A 27,790-nucleotide genomic window follows, 5' to 3' on the forward strand; every position below is an offset into this window, starting at 1 on the left:
TGGTGTCAAAACATCAGATCGTTTTCAAACCATGAGTAGTAATTAGAAGTAGGATAGAAGTACTGCCTTGAAGTGCTCCTCAAAGATTTTTCAGCCAGCACTAGAAATGCCGTGTGGGGTTGTAACTTTTTTTTTTTTCCCAAAAAGCTAAGGTTACTAAGAGAACAATGTCCACCAGTTTGTTACCATGAAGGCAAGACTGGTTTTATTCGGACAAGAGTATAGGTGATAGTTGGAGATGATGTCGGACCTCATGGAGAAGAATAAAAAAAAAAAATGCTTTGATTTGTGACCATGTTTTGGACCAAATTAAGTTCATCATCCGAGGTTCCACTATTTATATTTATTTTGTTGTGTAAACTACTTTATGTCTTGGTTGAATAGATGTCAACATTGATCTTTTTGGAAATAACGCTCACTGAATTAGGCTTTTCAATTAACCTAAAATGCGAGTTTCTGAAATGTGTGGGGAAAAATCTAATTCGCTACTGGCCATGCCAGTGTATAATTAATTGTGCATTAAAACTGTGTCAAAAAATGTCTAAGTAGATTTGATACAGTCTATTAAAAACAGCAGAATGAGATGGCTAAAAGTTGATAGATGCTTCCTTAAAACATTTCCAGACAAAACCCATGGTTAGGTTACACTATTAAAAAGTTCATTTCACAGAGGCTGCTCATGAACGAGACTGTCTCTCGGGTTATTTGAATCACTGCTATATGAAGCAGAGAGCCTAAAAATAGCAGCGTATGAAAATGTTATGATCAGCGCTTAATATCTAGGGTAGCATGTACCTGCATCGCTTTGCAAATCCCGCCCCACACACTCAAACAGTCGATGTGCATAGTCACAAAAGCTTGTTAGTGATAAATGTGACATGAGAATTAAAGTTTGCATTCAATCACTAATTTTTGCTGTCTCAAACTTGTTAGCATCAAGTTCTATATGTTGCGTGACATACCTTGTCTGTCAAAGATTTTCAAAATACATGGTGCCCCAACCCCCATCACTTCCCACACATTTCAATTCATTCAGCATTCAAATCTAAATGACAATAAATACAAAAAATAAATGTAAAATCTCAGAGCACTAAGATAAGGCAGAACTTAAATATTTCAAGAGGCTGAAGTCAACAGCGGATGTTCTCAATAAGCAAAGACAGGTTAGATTGGCCTCTGAGGTGAAGCGCGCCATCTGTGTTTGCAACATTTGCAGGCAGAGAGGCTTCTTATGACGCCTCAAGGTTTTACTTTCATGGGCTTTTATCCCCCTGCAAAAAAATTACCTTTATCATAAATCAAAAACATAAAACTCAAACCATGGAGTCAAATAGAGTCTAGGTATCTAAAAAAAAAAGGATATGAGATCATACACATTTTTTTCTCTGAACTTGCGTACTTCCAATATTAGTATTTCTGCTCCAATTCTTAGAGAGGCTTTTAAATTCACGCATATTACCTTTAGGTTTTGGGTTTGAAATTGGTCAATTTGGAGCCCATTTGAGACAAACAGGGTTGAGACTACGGTCCCCGTTCATGACTATTTCATGGATTTTTGGGCTCATCTTTAATACAAGACGTTACGCAAGTTTGGAACTTTGAGTGGACTTTAAGTGAAAGGCTTGATAAGAACTGGCGGGAGACTTTCTGTCCCTTTGCCCTTACGGCAGCCACATTATACAGGATTTTTTTCCCCAAAAGTGTCAAATACTAAAGAGGGACGGTGGACCTTAAAGAATTGTCAACACAATCAGTTCCCAAATCACAAACAAGTGCACGTCAACTGTGGTAAGGGGTTAGGGCAAATATTTGAATAATGGAACAGCTTTGCTCTCTTTTGTGTCTCAAGTACGATTACGAAAAAGTTCCAGTGTGGTGACGAAACACGCAAACACACACACGAGAGGACACACATTGACACACACCACCACCTCACTCCCTATATGCATTTTTAATATGTGCATTTGCTTTGCTTTCTTGCACAAGTCACTCCAATTTCAAGAATGCCGACTTAAATAAAAAAAAAAAATAAAAACCCTAAAACGTGACAAAGTCGCACACTAAAGGGCAGATGGCTATTTCTGTATTGAAGTTAAACAGTGACTTCCTAAGTGAAAGTTCAGGCCTATCTGGATTGCTGCTTGAGAAATTATTTTAGAAATTAATTTAGAAAGTGAATGATAACAAATTTTAACCTATTTAAAAATAATAACATTGCAATGCGCAGCAATTCCCCTCATGCTACAATAATATGCAACCGATGTGTCAGACAAGACATGTATTAACTTTTCATATGACGCTGAGCACAGCCACCATTTCACACTCCCATGATGCATTGGGGCTGCATCCGCCCTGCAAGGCGCCACAGTATACTGTATACATAATCAATTATTTTCTTGCGTCGTCACCTGTAGGGTAACCTTTACAGTGGCACACGCCTAATTGCAAAAGGAACCAAAAGTTATCGCTTGCTGTAATGTTGTACGTTTCACTTTTATCTACCGTATATGTCAGTCCATGTAAAGTAAATCCAGCTTCGTTTGTGGCACTTTACGGAGCTCTTGTGGTCAGCCAGATGTTTATTGATCTGCGAGAGCGCTCTTGAATTTTAAAACCCAGCCTGGGCGCCACTAGTGATCGATCAAAGTACACACAAGCGACGCAAGCTTCGCTTCAGGGAGGATGGATTGTGAGTTAGACATTGTTTTATTGAGGCAAGTTCACAATTAAAGGCGCTGGCACGCGTTGATCAATTTGATTAATGGCTTTATATTGATCTGTCAACAGATAAATGTGATGCTATCTCAAAGTAGGAGACAGTCAATTACAAGCACCATGCAGTGCTGAGTTTCTTCCAGAGAGTAGCAAACAGTAGAGGGAGTCCACTTTGTGACACATGGCAAGCATGTACATGTTTTCCAAGCATAGGAAGAAGCTTGCTGATGCAGGGTCTGATCCAGAGAGGCTTCCCCGCCAGTTTGAATGAAGTGTTTACCAGAGCAGGTCGCCAGGCTGCACCTGCTACCCGTCTTTGTGCTGCCAAGTCCGGCAATGGGGATTCACTCAACAGGAAAGCAAATGTTTTTGCAGTGGTGAATATGCTTGTGTTGTGTTCAAAGCAATTGCTGTCTTACGATGTGTTTCACAAATAGCCCACGAGGATTTTTGCACTCCCAAAGAAAAAAACCTCGAAAAATAAAATATCAGGTTATTATGCAATCCCAGTCATTTTCGAGAACTGGATTTGCGCCTGATTAAGATTTTCGGTAGTCTTTTGGTCTAGTTTGGTTGTCGGGTTATTATAGTATTAGTAAAATATCAGCAAGGGCATCGGCTTTGTTTTGAAGCACCCCTCATCCTACAGTTGAAGTTTTATAGCTCTAATAATAACTGTTTTGTTTCTGTGTTTCTGCTCTCAAGTGCCCTTTTTCCAGCAACAAGCCATACTGGCAATAATAATATTGCTGTTAGCATCAGGCAACACGGAGAGATGGAAGTTTTCCTCAGCTGATGAGGGAGGACATTAAACTGCTAACGAGACAAACCTTTCTCTTAGGACCACTTTTGGACCATTCAACAGGAAGCTAATGTTTACACTGAATAAAAGATGAGAATCTAAATGGCAGGCTCAACACAACACTGTTTGCAAAGTTAGAAAAAAAACAAATTGTACTTTTTCCGAGAATGATTTCTCGACTTTATGAATTAATCAGTCTGTGAAAGGATTACGTGATTTACTCATCGTCAAGTAGTTTAACATAATACAAACATAACACTTCACCACAAAAACAAAATATACAGTGAACCAAGTTGTGGAGGAGTGACTTATGAACAGTTTAAATTAACAGTTTGTAATAGCATAAAAACTTAATGTTTCTGTTAAATGCAAAAAAAAATGTCGGGAAAACTTTAAAAGGAAAGTCATTAGGGGTTAATCGAAGGCACCTTAATCGGTAGTTGGTATACAAGTTATAAGCCCCAATAATGAATTTGAAAGGATTTATTTTCATCTCATTTTCCTCTCACAAATCCCTTGCATTTAAAAAGGGTTGTGTCGACTATTTATATCCACCGTATAAATGCCCAATGAATTTATCTGCATTTCCGTGTGCCAAAATACACAAGACAAAAATGGCAGCGAGTATACCGTATGTCACCAAAGAGCCCTCTCTCCCCAAACATCTATCTTTGAATATACTACCGTTTATGAATTATGAATGTAAAATGGCTGGCTACTTAAACAAATTCACTAGATAGAGCCAGGACACTAGCATGCCTCTGAGTCAGATCAATACAGAATATACACAGCTTTAATGGCTGTCTCCATATGATAAGGTTCATTAAGTGTATGGTTACAAAATAATCAAGGACGCTAACGGTGGCGTGATGCTTTATTGCAGGTAATTAAAAAGGCAAATTAAGTGTTCAGTGTCGCGGGCTTTGCTTCATTACCTCAATTTTGCTGTCAACTCCAGGCGGTATTCAAGAGAGCACAGATGCCCGTTTTATTGTTGTGGATGCGCCACTTAATTATGAAACACATACACAGAAGACACACATAAGGTATTGCCATTTATATATATATTTGTGATCGGCTGTCAACACGCAATTTATGACCAAACACCCAAGCTATTATTTTACAGTTAATGGAAATGTTTGATTTTTTTTTGTACATTTTAGTGGAATTTAAGAAAAAAATAAACAATAACAATTCCAGGAAAAACTGGGATATGTTGGAGCCAGACACAATAAATGTGTCCTCACTCAGCTGTGTTGCTATGACAACACACCTACAGCTCTCTTTTTTTTTCTTTTTATCTGAGCAATCTTATGTGCAAATGAAACCAAACAGCGAAGTCATTTTGTGCGTCAGAAGCTGCTGTTTGAGAAACTTTGTACAGCTAGCTCTCCACCCATCTTACGGTTGTGCTGAATGCAGCCTAATTTCACAAAGGCGGAATCCCATGTGTAGTCATTGAAAGAGGAGCCGGTCAGCACCCAAGTTATTTTGAATCAATCCAAATAGAAATTGCAGCTGGGTCAAGTCACTGATGGTGCCCAATACAGAAACATCAGCCTTAATAAGCCTTAAGCGAACATCTAGGGACATTAGGAAACAGAAACAATGTAACGTTATGAAAAGTGCATCATCTGCATTGTGTGCATTATACCCTTGTGGATTGCTAAAGTAATGTTCACATCACATGAATATGCACAAGCAGTGTACCAAATATGGATTTAATTTGTTCCATGATAACAGCTGAGTCATACTTAGAGCGGAATGGAAATTTTCAAAAGGGCTGAACAGACAAGGTAAGAAAGAGATCGCCAATTTACCCAACACCTACACTCGCTTTTCTTTCTCACCCACCCACTGCAGTGTTAAGTGAAATAACCATGTTTTTCCTTAATCCACAAGAAAGAAATGCAACTCAGTGTGGTGCTGTATAACGTTTCACTAAAACACCCAAGCAAAACTCCACATTGTGTATGCGCTTGTTAGTTCTTTATCTTTAGTGTTTGCTCTGCTAATAGTAATTTCGAGGAGGCTGCCTTCTCAATTGAACTATTTAATGTATCCCAGAAAGATCGATACACCGCTGTGGATCCTTCTCTGCAAGATTGTGAAAGGTCAAATCCCCACCTCCAAGGTCGCTACTCTTCTAGTACTCTTGCAAGGGGGCGACTCTGTCTAGCCTGTGTGATAATGTCTGACCTTGCAGTCTTAACTGAAATCAACTAATATGTAGTATGTGCAAAGAGTGAGAGAGAGAGAGAGAGAGAGAGAGAGAGAGAGAGAGAGCGAGAGAGAGAGAGAGAGAGAGAGAGAGAGAGAGAGAGAGAGAGAGAGAGAGAGAGAGAGAAAGAGAGATGCTTTAGAATTAGATTATTGATGCTTTAGAATTTTAGGCATTCGTAATAAAGGGTGATAACATTTGCCTGAATGATCAATCATATTTGATAAATATATAAATATAACTACAGACCCAGTTGGACTCGAGGACTACAAAAAGTGGTTGTCTCTGAAGAAATGCAGTTTCTGAGGATCAATACCCCCACCTACTGGATATTAATGGAAGGTGCATGCAAAAGTTGAATGTTTTGAGACAGCAATGTTGTGCAGCATAAATCTCGATCTGAAATCTTGAAACATTGCTGTAGGTATTCAAGGTCAGGCGCAAGTGGGAGACAGTGGAACTTTCTTCTTGATGTGATTAATGTTATTGGGATCACAAGATGATTTAATTCAGAGCAACTCAATTTAAACTGTACTCCTAAAAGCAACCAGTCTTTAAAAACTTAATGCATCTATAAGTTTCAGTTTCTTATATTGCCCTAAGAATGAAAAGGTTTTCTAAAACTGTTTTTTAAATCGTTTTAAAATTATAACACCAGCGAGTCGTCGTTGAAGTGGCATGGCACAGTAGAGTGCGTGCGCATTCTTCCTTACTCCGCCCTCTTATGCAAATTACCTTGTGTATCCGGAAATAAACAGTCCCGTGATGTCAGCTAGCTCCGTGTAGCATCGGAATGAGTCGGAGACCGTTCTCTCTTCCAAACTCCTGGATCTGTGCTCGCAGTGATCGGCGTAGTTCTCCGGTCATCTGCTAATGTCAGTTCATCCTGAAGCTGAGCGATGTCAGAGTTTATGTTGCCATCCGACGGACGTCAAGGGCGAGTGAATAACACTCACATGACATGACGGGATGCCTTTCGATTAGCAGGTCGGTGTGCTACGCAGGCTCGCGGGCTAGTTAATACGAACATCCGCTACTCGCTTGATGGGAGTCATGTCGCGCTTTGCGCTGAGGCAACTGTCTGATTTTGAGGACTATACCGACAAGAATGAGCTGCACGAGAGTTTAAAGACCGATCTTGACAACAGACTCGCAAACATTCGTCTGAGCGCAGATGGACGTCACGTTCATGTCATCCTCCACAAGCCGAAGGTTGGTCTTGTGACTCTGGACAAGTATGAAAGACCTCAGCTGAGTCAAGTTGAGAGGAAGCTGGATTTGTGTTCCACGCAAGGCGTTCCCATTGTGAATCTTTTATATTTGGACACTAATAATAATAACAATGGCATCAACAGGGACTTTGTGACTGTAGCTGTGATTTACGAGAACGGACGATCTGAGTTTTGGCAGTTCCAAGATTCCAAAGGAGGCTGGAGTCTCCTGCAAACAGCCGACTTGTGTAACAGTCCCCGGGCCCGAGTGGTGTCTGTGTGTGCCTGCTCTAATCTAATCGTCTGGTGTGAGGAGAGGCCCCCCTCAGAGAGCTCCCCCATCCTCAGCTCTCCCAGGAGTAAGCTGAGACATTGCATCTGCAGGAGGGACTTTGAGTTGAAGGAGGGGACTGTGATTTTAGGAGGGGTGAAAATCGCCCTCCACAACAACCCTCGATTCAAGGTGGTCGCCTCGGGGCAGTATGTGCACCTCCTTCCGGATGTCAAATTGAAACCACTGAGAAAATTCATCCTCTCTTGGTGCCCTCGCCAGGACTCCTTCCAGATCAGCACGGTGTGTCAAGCCACCCCCTTGAAAAAACAGTCGACGAAGGAGTCGGACTTTAGGAAACTGATCGCAGACTGTTTAGGGTTTCTGTCTGCACTTGACCCCCCTGAGATCCTCAATGTCTCTCCTTCGGCTTGTGGAGGTTTGCTGCTTCTTCTCAACACGGGCTGGGTGTGTCTCCTGCAAAGCGATGGGGTGCTGCGCCAAATATACAAGATGGCCGACACGTGTCCGCTTAAATACTCAACACACACCAGCCTCTGCACATACCAGGACACATTGGTGCTGGTCTTAAGCCAAAATCTCTATCTTATTGACTCAAAGTGTGGTAGAGAACTGGAAATGATAACACTAGACAGGGAAGGGGTTTTATTTCCCATAAAAACTGATGGATCACCGCACTTGCTTTCAGAAACTGGACTTTTTCAAGTGGTGTGTCAGGATACAGACAGCATTAACCTAAAACCAAAGTTGCCTTCTTTCACTGCAGCGGAGAACATTCACCCTGGAGCATTCCTGGTGGAAGCCGTGTTTGAGGAGGCGTGTAAATATTACCAGCAGAGGAGCCTGAGTAGCACCCGACTCACTGTGGACTCCTTAAAGAAAGGAGGGAGATTCCAGGCACCCATCTCTTTAGCATCCATCCTCAAGGACTACCTCAGCTCGGGGCCCAAGCAGAGCGCAGAAGAACCATCCCAAAATGGAGAAATTGGAGGTGATGTGGGGGAGGACAAGTTAAAAGTCTCACTGGAGCCTGAGCTGAAGGCATTGGTGGCTGTGGAAGAGTTGAAGCGGGCTCTGGTGAGGGGCAGCCTGAATGAAGTGGAGGCGCTTTGTGAGAATCTAGTTGGAAAAGAAATAGCCCGGCTGCTGTGGTCCTCTGAGCTACATCGGGACGACCTGCTCTACCTCAACTCCATCTTCGACATCTTCCCGTGTCAAGCGTGGAGGGCGGCGCAAGCTGCTCTCCAGCTCCACTACAATGGGGATGGCTCTCTGTCCAGCCAGGCGTCTCCAGACGTGTGGAAAACTGTCCTTGGTCCCGCGCCGAGTTTTCCAGCTTCAGTCCCACTTACAAACGGTGGGTCAAAGCATAGGAAGAGCTCCAAAGCAGATCACAACGCCAACTGTACATCCAAGTCGACAAGCTCCGCTTCATCCGTCGCCCTGCCCGTCTTCGAACTCCTCTGCCATTCGGTGTTACGCTTCCAGCCTGCTCAGCTGCCGCGCTTCCTCGAGCTCAGCCAGCAGCAGCAGGGCTCGGCCGGACTGGGGCTGAGCCTGGCCGCTTCCACTTGGAGCTTCCCCACCGGTGGAGGAGACAACGGTGAGAACAACGTGCCTCTCTATAAGCGCGCCTTGAGCGTGCTGTCGTCGGCGAGAACGCATCGAGACCAGTTGCAGGAACTAGAGGTGGAAGTGTTAATGGTCAGCGGGCGGCCCAACGCCATCCTCCAGGCGTTAAGGATTCTGATTAGACAGCAGCAGTGGGAGAAGGTGACCGAGGTGGCCCAGAAGTTCAGCAAACAGAGTCCCCTGCTGAACAAGGAGATCTTCACTACGCTGCTGTGTGAGGTGACCCAGCACAGAGAACTGGACCCCTACCTGGACCTGCTGTGGGCGCTGTGCCCTGAGGACATCACTGTCACCACCATTCTGAACCTGGTACTGAAAAACCTCCCGCCGCCCAGCACGTCGTCCTCTTCGCCTCTTTCCGTGGCCTTCAGGCCCGACTCTTTTCCAGCTCCCTTTGCTGACCCACAGAGTGGTCAGGTGACCATCGGCCTCCTCAAACCTCTGCTGAGAAAAGTTCTCCAGAGGGAAACTAAGCCCAGCCAGCACTACGCCGACATCCTTCAGTCCCCCTCATTCGTGCCTCCTGCTCCCCCCCGCATGCCCACGGAACCATCCAAGACCAGCACAGACTTATTTGTGGACAGTACCTTGGTTCGTGGTTCTACCTGCTGACAGTCTGATGTGAGCACTTTTTAAAGACTCTTGACAGAGTCCCATCTTTAAAGTAATGACTACTCACAGTGTTACCATGTACATAAATACGGCCGCTAATTTTAACATGTACATAGTGCGCCTGTAGGAAATAATTTATCCCATCAGTGTTACATGCATGTGGATGACAAAGTTAATAATTTGCTTCTCACAGTTGTGTTACTATTTTTTTTTCTTAACTTCCACATCCAAAAAGAGATTGTCCCTGAATGCTCAACACTGTCCAATGCTGTCATTGTGTCCCCCTCTTTCCCTCCACCCCTTTCCAGCTCACAAGACATTCCTGACAGAGATGCCAAAGAGACTAATAGTTGTGACTTGCAATTCAATTTGGGAGTAATTCCAGCATGAGGTCACATGGTCTGAGCTATACACAATCTGTGTCTTATCTTTTAGCCTCCGTGCTCTGGTTTGCCATCACTTCAATCAGCAGTGTTTGCATTACAGTTTTCAAGTGGTTTGGTTGTTTGGTCATGCTGCAGTGCCTCAAATGAAGCATTTAATATGAAGAGATTTGTTGCCCATAAAAGCCACAGCTATGACATTTTTGTAACCGTGTCAGACAAGATGGTCGATTTGGTTTGAATGTCATTCCTGTTGTAGTTTAGCACTACTGTAATCAGCTGAGTTCATTTTTAAAGTGGCTACAACAATTTGCTTTTTCTGTCCAGGGAAGGCTCCCTTTTTTTGTAAAAATAAGAAAACTGTCAATGTATGTCTGTGTGAATGCTATTAAACTGTGATAAAATGGTTTTGATGCTTTCTTCTTAATCCTACATTTGCTCACTATTTAACCACATTTTTGTTAAAATATAAGATGTATGTATGATTAATGGAATCTCATCAGAGAAAAAATATATAATAAAAATCCGTAGGATAAACTATTATAGGGTAGTGTCCCTAAATCTTTAACTGTTCAAAGTGTGAAAGAAAAATCATTATTAAACAATTTATAAGTACCTACACACAGTTCTGTAGCTGATGTTTTTAGTTGTATTAGCAGAGGCAGAGCATCTCATTCTTGCAGCTAGTGGGCAGGTTCCACATAGGTATGTAAAAGGATCACAGCAGGCTGTCAGTAGCAGTCCAAATGTAGAACCAGGGAGTAATCAGAGTGCCCCAAGGGATGCCTGATTGATTTTTCCTTCATGCTTGTAAAGGCAAGGGCCACAACATTCGGTACACTTGGGCTGCACAATTTTAAGGACCGAGCCATCAAGCCAGTTCTAAAATTAACTCACCAGTGATGTGACAATGTGAATTTTCTGTTATTTGTGAGCACAGGCTTGTAGAAACAAAATATTGCATAATAGATATTTATGTTTTCCACTTAGTCAAGTCACAGTTTACTGTGACTCTGTGATACATAACATGTCTTTCCATAGATGAATGTCAATGAACATAAAGGTCAGAGGTCTATGTGCTTGTTGTGTGCATGTTGGTTGGTAAAAGGTGTTTTACCCTTTTGTTTTTGTTTGTTTGTTAGTAACATGTTTTGTTAAACTTGCACAACAGCTCAAATTGGTGTGAAGATTGATGACCTGTTTGCGCGCGTGTGTACTCAACTGCTCTCTGGTGGGTGATCCCATAATTGAAATCCGTCCGTGAGTCCGTCCGTCAATCCGTCCTGAAAGCTGTTCAGGTACTGTCGATATGTTGCACATTTCTAATTTTGCATAGGGGAAAAAAATATTCTATTTGAAAGACACTGATCATGTTAATGTTTCCTCAATAATTATCAACAATAATGTAAGGAAGGAAAAATATACATCTCAATCTTCTCAAAAATTAAACAATAAATAAGATAAATGTCGATATGCACCATTATATCTGTGAATCTCTGCAAACTTGCTTCTACGTGTGATCCTTTATGCACACTGTGATTTGAAAAAACAACAAATAGTTCCCTCTAGCGGACATTGTGAAGAAAACATTAAAACAACCACTTTGTTTACACCACTCTAAATAACAATAATAATAATAATAATAACGATGATATCGGCACATTGGTGAGAAATTAAATAAATTATCTTTCTAAAATTGTATCAAATGTGCATATACCATTCCGCCACATTGTATGCATAAGGACTCATCATGTGACTAAATGTGTAATATGATTAAAATATAATACCATTTTACTTCTCAATATTTAGAATAATTAAAAAAAAGACAACTGCAACTGCCAATCCTGCCTATTGGATGCATCTTTAAGATCCCTCCTCTTTTTTTCTCCTCTTTCACCTGAGCCTCATGACTAAACATGCACTCTATGAATATTTACGAGGTCGGGATGGCCACGGGCCCTCTGAGCGTCTCTAGATAGCCGAGAGGGGTCTAGTTGGGTTGTTTTGTCTGGGGCTTCTTCCATCCCAGCAAATCCACAGAAAAGGACTTCCAACTGTTTCCTTTTCTGCCCACAGGGAATCATGGCTCGGGCCCCCGGCTATCGAGGGCCTCTCTTGGGGCTGCTTCTGCACTTTGCTCTACTTTGTTCAGCTCAAGTAAGTCTTATTTGTGACCCTCATTCCTCTCTCTTTGTTTGCAATGACGCACAAATTATTTTCTCCTTTTTTGTCATTGAGAACTCACAGGGCTTTAAGTTACTCAATGGAAACTCATATATTTTGAAATCATGTATGTAGGCTCCTGTACTTACAAAGGTCGCAATATTATCCTTTGTGATATAATTGGAGTGGTTCGAGAATACACCTGTGCCATAGGTGTCACTTTCATTGTGACTTTAAAAAAAAAAAAACATAAAATATTGTTTAAAAAAAAAAAAAAAAAAAAATTTTTCCCCAAATTTCAAAGGATTTTGTGCTGATGTGTTTTTCCACTTCTCAGAGGGAGTCAGGACCAGCTGGACCAGCAGGTGTACCAGGAATTGATGGCATTGATGTGAGTAATTGAGTGCAATCACGTTTTTCTGCTTTACACTATTTGTGACTTAATATTTTATTATTGTTTTTAGGGTGATAGAGGATCAGAGGGGCCAGCTGGTCTTGCTGTAACTATACATTTTGATTTCATTTATTTTATTCTATTTTCATTTTAAGTATTTTTTTTTCCATTTTATTGCATGTTTATTTTCAAAACTTTAATGTGGGATTGTCATTTGCAGGGACCTGATGGAGAACCTGGTAAAGTTGGATCTTCTGGACTACCTGGAATTCCAGGAAATGATGTAAGTAGTCTGTTTGTATGCATGCTTTTTTAAATTCATATTTCAAGATTATTTGTATTTTCTTTATTAGTGGACTTTTCAAGGTTTATTTCTAAAAAAAAAAGAAAATCACTTTAGTCAGCATATATGTTGTTTGTTGCAAAAGTGCAATACTGCAAAATACAACCTAAGAATCAAATCAACAGTTAGTATGTTATGCAAAAATCACTAACCATCATTTGGTTATTTTAGCATTATTATGTACCGCCACTGCCTAAAATGTTGACATTTATTCAAATTTTGTGTTGGCTGCATTTTTTCCCCATTGTAAGTGGCCACTTCAACAAACTAAAAGCAATTTCAAATGCTAAAGGAGCGAAACTCAAACTTTTTTTTACTGTCAAAACATTTTGGCCTCATTTGTGATTATTGCCAGTTTGTTTATTAGGATGGAATAAGGAGAAAATACATGACATTTACTTGTGAAATTTCCCTCTGAGCCGTTCAATACTATGACTAAGACTATGCATAATAAAATGGCAAGAAAAATACACAAATTACAAAAATACAATGAATTTGTCAGAAAATCATAATAGGTTAGAACCAAATTAAAGTGTGTACCGTTTTACGCCAGAATGAAGTTTCAGTAATGATAGTGCCATACAGTATTGGCCATAATTGACAGGTGACTAAAATCTCATAATGCCATAAACTTTTATAAATCTCAGTCTAAAGTGATGGCAGTTTGACAACAAAACCGTCTCTGTGATCCTGCTGCAGTTGGTATCTACCACCGAGAATCCACAAAGCAGTGTGGAATGATCCCTTGTTTGAAATGAGCCAAAGGAATGTTGCTCTCTGCTGTCTGCAGTCTGAGTACTTTGCCCTCTTGGCTCACTGCTGACTGACTCCTTCCACCTCTAAACTTTCCTCCCTTGTGCGTCTTTAATTTTGTTAGGATTTGAGTGAAACCCGGGATTTAATTAATACTCCAAACGGCACCGTATTATACAACCAGTAGGAGGTGGTTAATCCCTTTATGACCGGGGCTCCTCCCACAAGGTGAAATTTATGATGATGTAATATAGCGATCTAATTCTGAATATGGAAATATTGCCAGAGGAAAGATACCGGCTCATTTAACAAGCACATGGCAAATTGAGCTAATCCTGACTGAATGTGCTCTCTGCAGGGTTTGACCGGACCTATCGGAGACCCCGGGCCCGACGGTCCCCCCGGACAGAAAGTAAGTGACTAATGAGCCCCTCACCTCAGAGAACGTCCGGGAAACGGTGCCAAGCTGCCGTCTGCTCTTTTGCCGTTCTATGTATAAATTCCTCCTGACAAATGAGACCTAATCCTGCAAGTCCTCTGTGTAATCTCCGTGGGGAGGCAAAACCCGGCATCGCTGCTCATTAGTACAAACATTGCTGGGTCAAGTGTGCCTTTGCCGGCCCAGTCATGTGATAACTATTTAGTCTCACATTGATCGTCTGTTTGGATCTGTCCATTCTATTCATATAGCTCTTTGATCCTAGGGTGAACCCGGAACAGTTGGACCTCGTGGAGCCGCTGTGAGTTAAACATCATCTCCAAATACGTGTCTAGAAAACTACATGAATCACTCATCACACTGTCTTGTTTCTCCCCAGGGTGTCGGGTCAGATGGACCCCCTGTGAGTTCCTCACCATAATTATGCATACTATATTCGTCTTTGCACATTTGGATATTTTTGCATGGAAACAAGTTTCATCTCCATCTGGTCTGATTCTGAACAGGGGCCACCTGGGCCAGGAGGACTTCCAGGCCCATTGGGGAAAACAGGACCACTTGTAAGCACATGGAGTGTTTTATTTAACTACAGTGAACCCATAAACGTCATTAACGTTGCCTTAAAAATAGTAATGGTGGAATTGCTTATATTATTGCAATATAACGTGTTTATTTTTAAGTGATTTTCCGCTTTTTTGTGCAATTATTGACCGCAGGGGCCGATGGGTGTGAGAGGGCCCCAAGGACCTCGTGGACCAACAGGCCCCAGAGTAAGTGACCTCTTTAACTTCCACCCAAAATTTAACTGAGTTGAACTCACCGCACCTCATGGAAGATAAGTCGTGTCGTCGACGCATATAACACATTCCCTCTTCCCTTGCAGGGGGCAGCTGGGATGCTGGGCAGTGCCGACCTGGTAAAAATCAGTCAAAATTAAAGCAAAAATGTAGAATTTTTGTGATTTTTTACATTTTTATTTTTGGCTTTTCTGCTGCTGTTTAGTGTCCCAACTCATGTTCATCTGGGACCTCTGGACACCCTGGCCTTCCTGGCATGAAGGTGATTTTAAGAGATAAACAACTATGCAATATTCTTAATATTATCGCTATTGTATTTTGTTTTTTCTTCCAAACAGCCCCTTTAGACAAAAATAAAATCAGCTTTTCTCTCTGCTTTTCACCAGGGGCACAAAGGTGTCAAAGGCGAAGCAGGGATACCTGGCAAGCAAGGCCACAAGGTATACATGTATATATTTTACTCAAACAGTCAATACAGGTGATTCAAACCCGTGATATTTAGGCACATAAATGCAACCCACATGCCACAACATTCCCATACAGATTATGTCGGAACCCCCTTGTTTCACAGCGTGTGGCAGGCATTTGTCTGTGCCGCTCATTGTCAGGAAAAGGCCAGACACGCTCGTGTAATGCCTCTGATAGCTCGCCTGATTTATTTGAAATGATGTTCAAGCATCCTTTCCCCCCCTGTAATGTGTTCATACGCTATATAAATGGAAATGAGGCGATCTTTGTGTGTGCAGGCGATGATTCAACATCAGCCTCACAATCATGTTGTCTGTCACTGACTAAAGGCTAGAGCCATTTCAGGGACCCTTTTGCCTGTTTATGCAGAACCACTGGGTGTTAACAATAAAATGACCACATGATAAACCTGGGACACTTTCCATCTTGTTCAGGTCTGAAGTTCACAAACTGCTTCAGTGAGTGTATAAATGCCCCATAAAATGTTAGAGGCCTCTGTAAATATATTTAAATATATTTATTGCCATTTAATACACGGCTCTGAGGAAGACTGGAGTTACAGTCAAAACTGTCAGCAGGTAACAACTAAAACTTTTATTTGTCTGAACAAAAGAATCTGTTTATAATCATTACTGAGACATGATGAATCTCATCGGAAAAAAAATAGATATGTTTTGCTGCTCATTCTTACTGGCGTGTCCATTTCGATGAATATGAATGTATTTCGATGAACACAATCGATTCTTCATCTGCACAGTATAAAGTGATTTCGCTTGTTTGTTGTTGTGTTCAGTTTCATCATCCGCACTGTGTTGTTTACTCCTTTTAAGAGCCCCTTTATTATCCGTAATTAAAACAACAAATTGCCTTTTTAATGACGGAAAATCTCTGATGCTTGAAAGCCTCAAACGCTTTCTTCTGTATCTTGAGCAGAGTCAGCACATTACTTATTTGTAATTAGAAAAACGGGGCAACAAATGAGAGTTAAAACACCGGCTTAACAAAAATTTGAAAGAGAATTACTGTTCTTGTTCTCCCATTAACATAATCCACAGCTTTTGTGCAACTGAGAGGCATCATTAGCAATGTGGTTTTTTTTTTTGTCCTACTGCTGATGTTGTTTGTGTTGTTTGCTCCTAGGGGGAGGAAGGAGAGCAAGGGGGTCAAGGGGAGGTTGGTGCACAAGGACCAACGGTGAGATTGACTATTTATCTTGCTTTGAGTGTGTGTTGTAGTCACGCTGGCTTTTATTTCACTCACCTGTTGTCTTTGTGTGTTGTTTCAGGGCAGCCAAGGCATCCGTGGAGCCACAGGAATGATGGGCACTAAGGGAGAGATGGTCGGTGATTTTTCCCTTCTACAATATTTATCCATTTAAGTTGAGCTCTGACAAAATGTGTAAACTTAACTGTGTGTTTTCTGACAGGGTGCTCGAGGACCTGATGGAGATCCAGGTCCTCAGGGTGTTGCCGGTGCATCTGTAAGTATTTAAACGAGACAATATGGACACAAAATTGTTTATCAGCTAGCAGGCTGTCAAAGGCGAGGCTGGGGGGCCAGATCCGGTCCGCCAGATTATATTATGTGGCCCGTGAAAGCAAATAGTCTGTCAACCTCAAAAAACCTCCCCCAAAAAATATAAATATTTTTCAAAATTAAAAATAATATTCAAAACTATTTGCGGTAAAACAATACAATTTGGGACTTAACTGACTTAATTAACATTACTGCATCACAGATACTGCTCTTGATTTTTGCATTGTGTTACACCCACTCCGGACAAATACTGTATATGATTTCAGGGTGATCAAGGCCAACGAGGTGTGATGGGTGAGCCGGGGCCTAAAGGTGAAGAGGTAAGTAAGCACATCATCAATGACCTTCCACTCTGTAAAACATATTTGTTTGAACAATCTGAGTGAAGGTTTTGTTGTTCAGGGTTTACAAGGACCAAGAGGCATCACAGGTCTGCCAGGCCCCAAAGGAGATGCTGTGAGTATGATTATTTTGTCAAATAGGATGATAATGCTGTTTTTTGAGTCTTATTTTATTATTCCGACCAGGGTTTACCCGGTGTGGATGGCCGTGAGGGCATTCCAGGCCTGCCGGGATCAAAGGTATGATTCTTACTATTGCGTATTATCACTCCCCATGTTACAATTGGCTTTTCCTCACAGTTTGTTTTCCCTATAGGGAGGGATTGGGAAGCCTGGACTTCCTGGAGAAGGTGGCCCTCAGGGACTTCCTGTAAGTTTAAACATACATCTTAAAAATGACAATTTCTCCTCCAAATAATTCTGTTGTACTGTTTTGGATCAGATCATAACCTGAACACGCATGCCAGCAGACTAAGTCTGTTCTTCTGGGCACAAGTGTGCAAGCAGCGTTTTTCCCGTCCTCTAATGTGCGAGGAGCCTAATGAAAGGCACTAATGGGACTCAACTCGACTGTGACACTGTTTAGCCAAGATTGTGTCGGTGTTAAAGTCGTCACCCGAATTAAACCTCCAGGGTGCTCCGATCAAGACGTTTATAAGCAGCTTATTTGGGGCCAATCCCTCAGGCAAATATATTTAATCCATCTGTGTGGAAACGGATGAATATCCTTTTTAAGATGCTTTTTGGATCTTATTCTGTGTCTTTTAGGGTTTGCCTGGCTCACCTGGACCAAAAGGACTTAGTGGCCCAAAGGTTGCCAGCTTGATTCTTAATTAAATATAAGGTTTTGAGTCTTGCATTTATATTTTATATGAAAATGTTGCTTTTGTGTTTTAGGGAGATGCCGGTCAAACAGGCTTCCCTGGAACAATGGGGCCTGCTGGAAAAATGGTATCACACGGCATGCTATTATCCGAAAAAGCTTATATTATATTGACCTGACAAAAACAAAACAAAACAACTCTGACCTTTTTCTTTGACAGGGCGAGCGCGGGGAACAAGGCGAGATTGGAGTCTCTGGACCCATCGGCGAACCTGTTAGTATTCATCCTGCTTTTATTTTTTGGATTTTAAATAAATTAAGTCATGGGACCTCCTTTATTATTGTTAACTGTTTATTTTTCTACGCTTACAGGGAGATTTGGGAGAACACGGCCCGGTGGGTCCAGCTGGAAAGCCTGGTTCCAGGGTAAGCTATTTGAAAGCAAGCAAATGCTTATTTTATTTTATATTCTTTCACAGAAAAAAAATAGGGGCTACTTAACAATGCGAGTTATTTTGCTGAGTGAAATTGGTTGCCATTGGCCATCTTATCTAATTGATTTATTTATTGATAACATTAGGGGATAATTGAATTATTTGATCAGGGGATAATTGAATTATTTGGTGAGCCAAAGTAATTTTATTCAACAGATTACAATGTTAGATGCTGTTACATTTAAACAAGAAAATCCGGAGAAGTTTTTTTCCCAGGAGTTTTTGGTATAATCGAGCAGATCTCACTTGAGGTCTACTTTCACAGTGAGGGGAGAGCAGTCTGAAAGGCTCTACTGTTTTCCTGACATTCCTGACAGTGACGCAGAGATCAAATGAGAGACAAAGTGAAGAAATGCTGCCATGCTTTGTTGGCTACGCTAAAAGTTTACTACATGAACATCGGGAAGACATTTTAACCTTCATTTACTGTATGGCCATTTTGTGTAAAAATCAGACAAACAAAAACAAACTTGTGTCTGTGGGTTTGTGATAGGGACCTAAAGGTGATCCCGGCCTCCCTGGTATTCCAGGCCCTCCTGGCACTCCTGGCATGAAAGGAGAAAGAGTAAGAAAATCATCACAGTACATCTTGAAAAGACGATGATTCGGATGATTATTTCTCAACACTTATCTCCATATGTGGAGGCCTAATACACGCACGCACACGCAAAGCTACACACACCAACAGCAAAGCTCATTTGTCTTGTTGATTACAGGGTGAGCGAGGAGAAGGAGGTCCCAAGGGAGAACAGGTATGAAATCCTCATATGAAATGATTATTTCATGTATGGCGTATAATGATACTTAACCCAAAAAATGATTACATATTTTTTCAGGGTCCACAAGGTGATGAAGGCAACCCTGGAGAAAGAGGGGATAATGTAAGACCGTATGCAAATATGAGCCCGTTCTTTTCACCAGGAAATTCAATGCATGATGTTTCCATATGTATTTGTTGATGTATCGTATCTTTTGAAGGGTGAGCCTGGAGAAGCTGGAGCAAAGGGAGAGGTGCGTAACAATTTATATTTTGGCATTGCATATACATTGAATATGCTTCAATGATATCTCAAGACTGGGAACCCTGGCGAGCCTGGTAATAGAGGTCCAGAGGGAATTCGAGGCCAGCCCGGAATTGAGGGTCCGCCTGGCACACCAGGACCGCGAGGCATGCAGGGGAACAGAGGCCCGCCTGGAGCCAGAGGAACACAAGGCCCTGCGGTAGGTATAGCACACTCTCGTTAAAAAGTACCCACAGTTCATCATTGCAACTTTATGAGCACAATGAAGAAGGATCGGGGTATTCAAAAGTTTTTTTTCTGAACCTTGAAAAGAACTCTCAAAAGACCAGAAGATGACTGGGATGGTGAAGTGTTTTGGTGTCTTAAAGCACCCTACCACTGTTTGTGTTGCAGGGTAAAGAACCAAGCGACCAGCACATCAAGCAGGTCTGCATGCGAGTCATGCAAGGTAAAAAGCGATGACCCCATTCATCATCCCCTCGTGCCTCGTTTATGACTTGAATCTAGCTCACGTATTACGGCGCCGGCCTTCTCTCTTAATGATCAAGACGATTGGCCAATACTATACAGTTCACACACAGAAAAGAAAGGGCTCATAAGCAAAACATGAAATAAACTTCAGGCTTTGTTTATTTGATGGATGAAAGATTTCCTTGTTCGCCTGGAAAGAAATGTTCCAGGGGAAGAGGCAACCTCTCTTCTCTTTATTCTTTTGCTCTTGTGTCTTCCAAACTCATCTCCTAGAGTCATTACTTTTTTATAGCCGAGCTGCTGAAAAATTAATTACACCTCCAGCAGACCTCTTCTCCTCTGCTCAGAGGAAAAAAAAGTCAGTATAAGGGAAGGCAATGTTTAAAGGGAACAGTCAGGCTGCATGCGCTGCATGAATTTTCAGGAAGTGCAAGATATCAAGCAGCACAGAATCACAGGAGATTAATATTGGATCATTTGCACCATGAACATACATTTTCTGTGGCTCATTGCTGTGTTAAAAAGTAGAGTCTCTTCTCTTTTCAATGTACTGAGGGTTTTGATGAAATCCAGGAGAAGTTTTAAGGTTCTTCTTTACTTTACTTCTTGCTTCACTCTGAATTGAACCCACAAGCGCACCGAGAACATCTCGATGAGCCTTCCCTCTAACGCCGGCCTTCCCTCTAACGCCGGTGCTTGTCGTGAATTTATTTAATTCTCTCATGATTTTTTTCTTCAATAGAACAATTAGCGCAGTTGGCTGCTAGTTTGAGAAGACCTGAGTCCGGCGCTGCCGGCTTACCTGGCAAACCCGGACCCCCGGGCCCTCCCGGGGCTCCAGGAGACAATGGCTTCCCAGGACAGGCAGGGACAAGAGGCCTTCCTGGACTCAAAGGACCACCAGGACACATTGGAGCCAAAGGACCTAAAGGTAACTACAGCGCAGACCACTACCGATTAAACATAATTAAGCAAATTGTGTTTACCTTTTTTTTCTTCTTAGCAGCAGGCCACAGAACTATTGTTGAACAGAAGGGAGAAAATGAAGAAAAGTAGAAAAAAAGATAATGTTAGATGGCAGGAATGTACTATATTTGATTCTAGGGTGTGGGTATGATGTCTTCATACGGTGTTTGTTGCTTGCAGGTGATATGGGTGACAGAGGTTCCCGTGGGCCCACAGTGAGGGGATCCAAAGGTCAGCAAGGACCTCCAGGGCTACCTGGTGAGTAAACATTAGACTTTTAAACTCAAACATTCAGGTCAGGTCTGGCTCTGTCGAGGCTTACGAGACCAACATATACACTTGCAGGCGAGGCTGGCAAACCCGGTTACGGTCAGGACGGTCGCGATGGCCAGAGGGGACCTCCTGGTCTTCCAGGACAGCCCGGTGTACCTGGGCCTCCCGGTCCAGCCGGTCCGAACGGCTACTGTGATCCATCGTCTTGCAACCTGTCACCGGGAGCTCAGCCGGAAGTCAAGGGACCTGCGAGGAACTAAAAGCCACTCTGGGAGAGACAGAGACTATTGGATTCAAACATGTTTCATCTCAGGGGTTTGTGGTGCCTTCCATCCATTAACCTCTACTCTTGTCTTCGCAAGCTCTGCCACAAGGCGCCCAGCTCCAGAAAAACACACATTTGTTACCTGTTGCCAAAATCTATCGTGTGTTCTTTCTTTCCGACCTGGATTGGTGTTTTTATAGTCCCAGCAATGTGTTATGATTGTTCATCCTAGTTTCTCTCGATTCACAGTATTTTTCCCCCTCTCCTCCCTTGAAAAACTTGTCAATCACCCCAAATAAATCTGGATCAGGTCTTGCCTTTTTGTTTTGTATGTGGTAATTTATCAGACAGTGTATGTTGTAAATCTGTAAAAAAAACATGTTTAGGTTGTGGTTTAGTATATTTCCTACAAAATAAACTGATGTGACATTTTGCCTCATTGTACAGGACAACAAAATTATATTTTAGTAATGATGAGCACAATGGTCATTAATGTAACAAATAAATAAAAAAAATACACACAGAACTTTTTATTTATTCTGTATGAATTTCATTCATTCATTAAAAAATTACCTCAAGATTAAGCATTGTTTCACAAAGCTTATTTTAAATATATTAATTGGAGACAATTTGCAGACAATGAACTTTTTATTTTCTAAATATTGTCCTGATTTATTTTAAATTACCATTTATTATATATGAAGTTTGTGTGTTTGTAAGTGGAATCCAGAAAAGAATAAAAACAGAATGCCACAAATAACGCACGACATAACGTTTATTGCACACAAGTAAGGCAAATGTCAGTTCAGATCAAGAAAATGTTGCAAAGAAACATGTCAGAGAACTTCTGCTCATGGTAAACTCACAAGATTTTGTGTAGGGAAAAAAAAAAAGAAGGAACATTTCCAAAATAGCTAATTACGTGTCAAACAAAGTGAGGTAGATATTGAAGCAAACAAAAAGGAGGACAAAAAGGACACTTAGCACGACACCAGTTTATCTACAGAGTTGCCTGAGAGCAGCAGGCAGACATTTTTAATCTGAGAGAGCATGCTGAGATGCTGATCCATACTCCCCTCATTACAAGTTTATTCACAAGATTACATGACACATGTGGTTTCACAATAACTTTGCATTTGAGGATTGTATAGAACAAAATGACAAGATAAGCAGGTGATTAAAATGACGTCATTGTTCCAAGAAATGATGCACAAATCCACATCTTTGTGTTTGCACTCAATTTACAGTTAAATAGATTTGCACTGAAATGCTGGTGATGTGAGCTGTGACATCAGAAGCCACTTTTCAGTCCTCCCTCGTTATCGGAGCTAAATTGAAGTGACGTGAATTTTAAGTGCACACACGAGAAGCTCTCATCAGTACACCAGAGAAAAAAACAGGAAGTTCAGATTACTTTTCATGCCCTCAGAATTCGATCAAGGTCAGCTTTATTGTCTCAGAGGGGAGCCCATTAAGAGGAACATGATGAAAAAAGCCACAAGCCAACAGAAAACCTATTGCTCAAAGTCCCTTTCCTACATTTCACTCTCATCCAGCAGGGGGCTCTTTAGACTCATAAATGAAGGCTTCAAATAAGACCCACTCACATTTTACAATCCAGATGATGACTAAACAACTATGCTTTAATAACAAAAAATACAAACAAACATATTTTGTGTAGGTTGTGACGCTCTTTGATGTGAGACTTGAAAGAAAAACGAAAAGAAATAAAATTTCAAAAAGATGTGGAGAAAAGGCTGTCAGAAACTCAGTCACCAATCTTGTACATTATCAAATACAACAGGAGATGTTACAAATTAAAGCCTTTGAGTCCAACTTTCATTACCACAGCACCAAATAATAATATATTAATTTCACAAAGTTTAAACTTGCAGAACAACTGCAAGAAGAAATGTATTATGGCAATATTTATTACTGTAATGTCTGTTTGACTCAAAGCGTACAATCAGTACATTAAAATGAGTTTAGAAATGAGCAAATAAATCAATCAAAATCTTCCAGTCTTAAGACGATGAAATAAAAAGAAAAATAACCTGGATGTTAACACGTCAAGTAGAAATGTTGAGTGTAGTGTTCTGATCACTTTGCCGACGTTGAAAAGCAAAGATATACAAATAACACCAGAGGAATCATCATTTGCAAACACTGTGTAAACTCAACACGAGACTTGAAATCAACTAAGGCACACAAAGCATCAACCTTTCTAATCGTGTATAACTGAGAACCTCAACACGTCGTTAAAATGATAACTTGCTTGTGTAATTACATCATCAGGTCCCATTACAAGCCCCATTAGCCCAAACCAAAATTCACGTGCAAAAAAAATCCCCTCATCATCACTCATCCCGGTATACAACTGGGAGTATTTAAACATGAAGGCAAGGATAACAATGTGTATGAAGGAGCACTAGGGACACTAACAATAAATAAATACAATTACAACAATAAAGTCATTTAAATCAAGTGTTAAATTGATTCAATTGCAATATCACGCAAATAAAGTCTTGCAGCATTGTAGAAGTAGAAACATGATAAAAAAAAGTCATGTGAGAATGAAGTCGTCAAATTAAAAGAATTTGCAATTCTAGTACAATAAAGTCACACTGTTACGAGAAATATATCGCTTAACAAGACTAAAAGTATATTGTGAGGAAGTTATGAAACCCTTGTAGACATATTTAGTCTAATGATGTATTAAATCATTATTTGATGATATCAATGTGCGAGAATAAAGTTTGTAGGTTAGAAAAGACACAATGTACAAGGGGAAATAAATAAACTTGCTATATTAAGAGCATAACTAAATTAGGTAGGCAAATCTTTAAGATTAGAACTGGTACACAAAATGTTTAAATGATATAAAAGAAGTCAAACTGATATTTAAGTTGTTAAACTACAAGATGAAAAATAAAACAATACAACACAATATAATCAGAAAAGAAAAAAGAAGAACATTTCACATCAAATTTGTTATATGTAATAATTTATAAATAATGTTAATTATGAGTCTTCTAACAATACAGCTTTACGCATGTGTTTTCTTTTAATTACATTTTTACTTTATTGACTTGAATCTATGCCTCATGAAACATTTAAACACACAGAACATTATTTCCTCATGTATCAATCCGCCCTGTGATGCGATTTGCCTTTTTTTTTTTAAACAGCCAGTTGCCATACCAAAGCAAATTGAAGACCCAGTAAATGGGAAGACATATTTAGTTTCGTTTGTTAATAATTATCATGCACAATGTAAATCACTTTATAATAAACCTAAGATAGTCCACACATAAAAAATTGGGTTAATCCCATTCCAGAAAAAAAGAGCTGAGCTCTTTTAATACATTCTTTAAGATCTCACCACAAAAATAAATAATTCTATATCAGACACAGTGGATGCACTTTGGTTTTACATAAGGCGCTGGATTTTTTTTAAGAAGATTTTTTTTCATTTTAAATGTTTGCTCACACTCTCTCCCTCAAACACACTTCTATTATCAGACTGTTATTCAAATGTGTTAGGTCACCCACAGGCTCTGCAGTAGTCTGATAACAAGGAGTTCCACAGGGCGACTGCTCAACGCAAAGACCACCTCGTAAAGTTGACAGAAGTAAAGCGCGACATTAAACGAACAGCTAATCTCTTTCTTTTTCGTCTTTCGACACCCATGCATGCATAAACAGCGCGATGGCTTATCTGAATGAGAACGGAAATGTGCAAGGCGTGTTAATTAAGGAGGCAAACAAATAATTAAGATCATGTTATTCCGACGGGGCTCAAAGTGACTAAACAAAGTCATTTCTCGGACTTGAGAGAGACTTAATGAGAGTTGACAAGGAATGCATTACATCACAGCACAGCAGGAAGGAGGGTCGGGTAAAAAATAAGATTGAACCCAAAAGTACATCTTTGCAAAAAATAGTAAGATTGCATTCAAAACAAGCCCATTAGCATTGTCACAAAAAAGGCCCTGACTGTACAGTACCAAAGTGGTGTTTGGATAGACTCAGTGCGGGACGGCAGTCATGCCGTCCCTTGTTTCCTGTTGCGAACAGCATCCGGCTGCACTTGTGAGCTCAAAGCTGGATGGCTGATGGCTGCGCCGGGCTCTAACCGGTGACAGTCGCTGGGGTTGCACATCCCTGCAGGTCCCCGCGGCCCCGGAGGACCCTGAGAAGTTGCCCCGGGAAGGCCTCGATAAACAAAACATTTTAGGTTATGAACAACCAATGTAACTGCCTGGCACATGAGCCACATGCTCACTCTGTAAACAGTGCAGATAACCTTCTGACTATTGTGTGCCGAGGGTGGCAACATGCTTCTGGCATTTCATCTTGGTTAGCATTTATGTAAAGCTATTCTTCTGTTTCATCAACATATCTTTATTTGGATCCATTCGTCTAAATGCCAGCTGTTGTAAATGACAGGATGAACATTTCCAGACTCTAATAAGAAAAGCAGATATTCATACGCCATGTTACTAAGCAACACTGTGTTGTGGAAATGTCATCCTAACAGGTCTTTGTATTTTATAATGTATACAGAAGCCTACACCAGCCACACACACTCATGCAATCTCTGCTGGTTTCTTCCCTCTCTCTTACAGAGGATGGCTCAGAGTAACCCTTCAATTATAGCATCCATCTAATAAGCACAATGCTCACATCATATCACAGAGAGTTAGCACAAAACCAGAATCACACATCTTGCTGTGTTCCGCACCCCTCTCTGAAAACACAACTTGGCCTTTTCATCATCCCCCGCCATCCATCTCCTGCCTAACAGCTCGCGCCAAACTGTTTGCAGCTCTGCGCTTGTTAGCCTGTCACCATTCGCACAAATGCATGCCTGAACCGGGGCGGACTGTGGGCAGCTGCTGGAACGGCTGATTTAAACTTGAAATCTAAACTTGAAACACCAATTCATGTAATATAACTGCAGGGTCACTAGTTGCTAAAACATACAGCACCTAATATTATATTCATCTTTTGAACGCAAAATCCCCCAAAAAAAGAAAAAAGCAACAAATCAAACACTAGCAAAATCAATATTGGAAGCAGACAAGATGTGATACCGACAATGAACCAAGAAGAACTGAAAGAAAGCAGGAAGCTAAATACTGACATACTGGCAAGACAACAAGGAACACCTGGACAATGCACATGTGGCTGATGGAGCTGATAGTAAGACACAAAGGGGCGGGGTTGGTGAGAACAGGTGGGAATAACCTGATGACACAGAAATTGAAGAAAAGGAAAAAAACATGACCAAAGGAAACAAAAAATAATAATAAAGTAACTGGTGCAGTTTATATTCAGAGGTGCCTTATAGTTAGGAAATTACGGTACACATTTGTAAAAATTAACTTTTTCTACTTTTGAGTTTTTGTAAACAAAGGAAGTTTTCAGGGGGAAAAAAATGGCAAATTTTATTGCAACGTTTAGGAAAACTGCCCGCAAAATCCTGGAGGAACATACTAGTAAAGCAACTTAAGCCTCATTGACTTGAATCCATGTAAGCTCGCCGCAAGTGCATCAACAGCTGTGCTCTCCACAGCCCATAAATTGTGCACCTCCATGGATGAGACGAACGGCATTAAGGTCAGTAATAACTTTGTTGTCACAGGCTGAAAATCAAAGAGGCCTTGCCCACTTGTCATCGCTCCATCACGCCTATGGGAAGCTATTATTCACTTCGGGAGAGCAGGGGACAAGTTGACACCTTGTGATGCGATCTGGGAGGCCTTTGTTTCAGAGCAACATTAAACTTGTTTTTTATTACTTGGGAATGTAACTGCTAGTCTGTCAGGAGTAAATGGAGGCACTTGGTTGTAGATCTTTTAGGGTGGACTCACATTCAAAAGCCTGTTTTGCCAACTAGGTGGGAATATCTATCAAAAAGTAAGTTTAATTAAGTTTGTGTTTAAATACATTTCCAAAGTTTGTTTTAAAAAAAAAGAAGATCTCTCTATATTGCAGATTTACACACATTGCTGATGGAACGTACCAACCATGATAAATTCAGATTCAAGGTAACAAGGCATGAAAATATAATTATCCATATTCAGGCTCATCTTAACGTTAATGGAAATGACTCTGCGATGTTCGTCAGTTAATGTACTGTCAGAATCGTGCGTGTGTGCAGTGTGAGAAGCATTCATCAAAGCGGTGCTGCTGACAAAAGCTCGGCGTTGATGAAAGTGGTGAGGCTGATCAACAACACTTAAGCTTGAGGGCAACACTGAAAGCAATTGATTAAAGAATGGCCAACACTGAGAAGCAAAGGGACACTGCAGAGTTGATAGCTTTTCATCCTATGAAAATAAAAGCATTTGGCCTCACCGTTCCGGTGA

At 41.0% G+C, this 27,790-nt stretch overlaps 3 protein-coding genes across 5 annotated transcripts in view; 2 read left to right on the top strand and 1 right to left on the bottom strand.

The window, feature by feature from the left end:
* Nucleotides 1–6,470: 6,470 nt before the first annotated feature.
* Nucleotides 6,471–10,276, top strand: hps6 (HPS6 biogenesis of lysosomal organelles complex 2 subunit 3). The gene has a single exon (XM_088384133.1). The coding sequence runs from the start codon at nucleotides 6,783–6,785 to the stop codon at nucleotides 9,483–9,485; it is 2,703 nt and encodes a 900-aa protein (XP_088240259.1). The 5' UTR covers nucleotides 6,471–6,782; the 3' UTR covers nucleotides 9,486–10,276.
* A 1,132-nt stretch (nucleotides 10,277–11,408) lies between these two features.
* On the top strand, nucleotides 11,409–21,942 carry col9a1b (collagen, type IX, alpha 1b). The gene is made up of 32 exons (XM_088384857.1): nucleotides 11,409–12,025; nucleotides 12,369–12,422; nucleotides 12,496–12,531; nucleotides 12,646–12,708; nucleotides 13,880–13,933; nucleotides 14,226–14,261; nucleotides 14,340–14,363; nucleotides 14,467–14,520; nucleotides 14,677–14,730; nucleotides 14,844–14,876; nucleotides 14,963–15,019; nucleotides 15,144–15,197; nucleotides 16,366–16,419; nucleotides 16,511–16,564; nucleotides 16,652–16,705; nucleotides 17,028–17,081; nucleotides 17,164–17,217; nucleotides 17,289–17,342; nucleotides 17,419–17,472; nucleotides 17,871–17,915; nucleotides 18,000–18,053; nucleotides 18,146–18,199; nucleotides 18,298–18,351; nucleotides 18,913–18,984; nucleotides 19,136–19,171; nucleotides 19,256–19,300; nucleotides 19,398–19,430; nucleotides 19,494–19,640; nucleotides 19,835–19,889; nucleotides 20,655–20,843; nucleotides 21,059–21,136; nucleotides 21,224–21,942. Exons 1-32 carry the CDS (start codon nucleotides 11,951–11,953, stop codon nucleotides 21,409–21,411), a joined length of 2,022 nt encoding a protein of 673 aa, XP_088240983.1. The 5' UTR covers nucleotides 11,409–11,950; the 3' UTR covers nucleotides 21,412–21,942.
* Nucleotides 21,943–22,173: 231 nt separating this feature from the next.
* Nucleotides 22,174–27,790, bottom strand: part of col19a1 (collagen, type XIX, alpha 1) — a 75,862-nt gene continuing 70,245 nt past the window's right edge. For 2 of the 3 annotated variants that reach the window (XM_088385273.1, XM_088385270.1), the window contains one exon: nucleotides 22,174–25,631. In XM_088385273.1, the coding sequence (XP_088241399.1) occupies nucleotides 25,462–25,631 (170 nt within the window). In that variant the 3' untranslated portion in view covers nucleotides 22,174–25,461. Of the gene's footprint in view, nucleotides 27,752–27,790 lie in introns of all 3 variants that reach the window. The other variant, XM_088385274.1, reaches the window with a different exon arrangement.

Source organism: Syngnathus floridae, chromosome 9 (assembly GCF_059516105.1).
Source record: "Syngnathus floridae isolate MCC-2025c chromosome 9, RoL_Sflo_1.0, whole genome shotgun sequence".
NCBI lineage: Eukaryota > Metazoa > Chordata > Actinopteri > Syngnathiformes > Syngnathidae > Syngnathus > Syngnathus floridae.

Excerpts from the sequence above, each read along its gene's own strand:
- hps6 (XM_088384133.1), top strand. The coding sequence starts at position 6,783 with ATGGGAGTCATGTCGCGCTTTGCGCTGAGGCAACTGTCTGATTTTGAG.
- col9a1b (XM_088384857.1), top strand. The coding sequence starts at position 11,951 with ATGGCTCGGGCCCCCGGCTATCGAGGGCCTCTCTTGGGGCTGCTTCTG. Across the intron at positions 15,198-16,365 it reads CTGGCAAGCAAGGCCACAAG|GGGGAGGAAGGAGAGCAAGG; the intron begins GTATACATGTAT and ends GTTTGCTCCTAG. Across the intron at positions 21,137-21,223 it reads AGGACCTCCAGGGCTACCTG|GCGAGGCTGGCAAACCCGGT; the intron begins GTGAGTAAACAT and ends ATACACTTGCAG.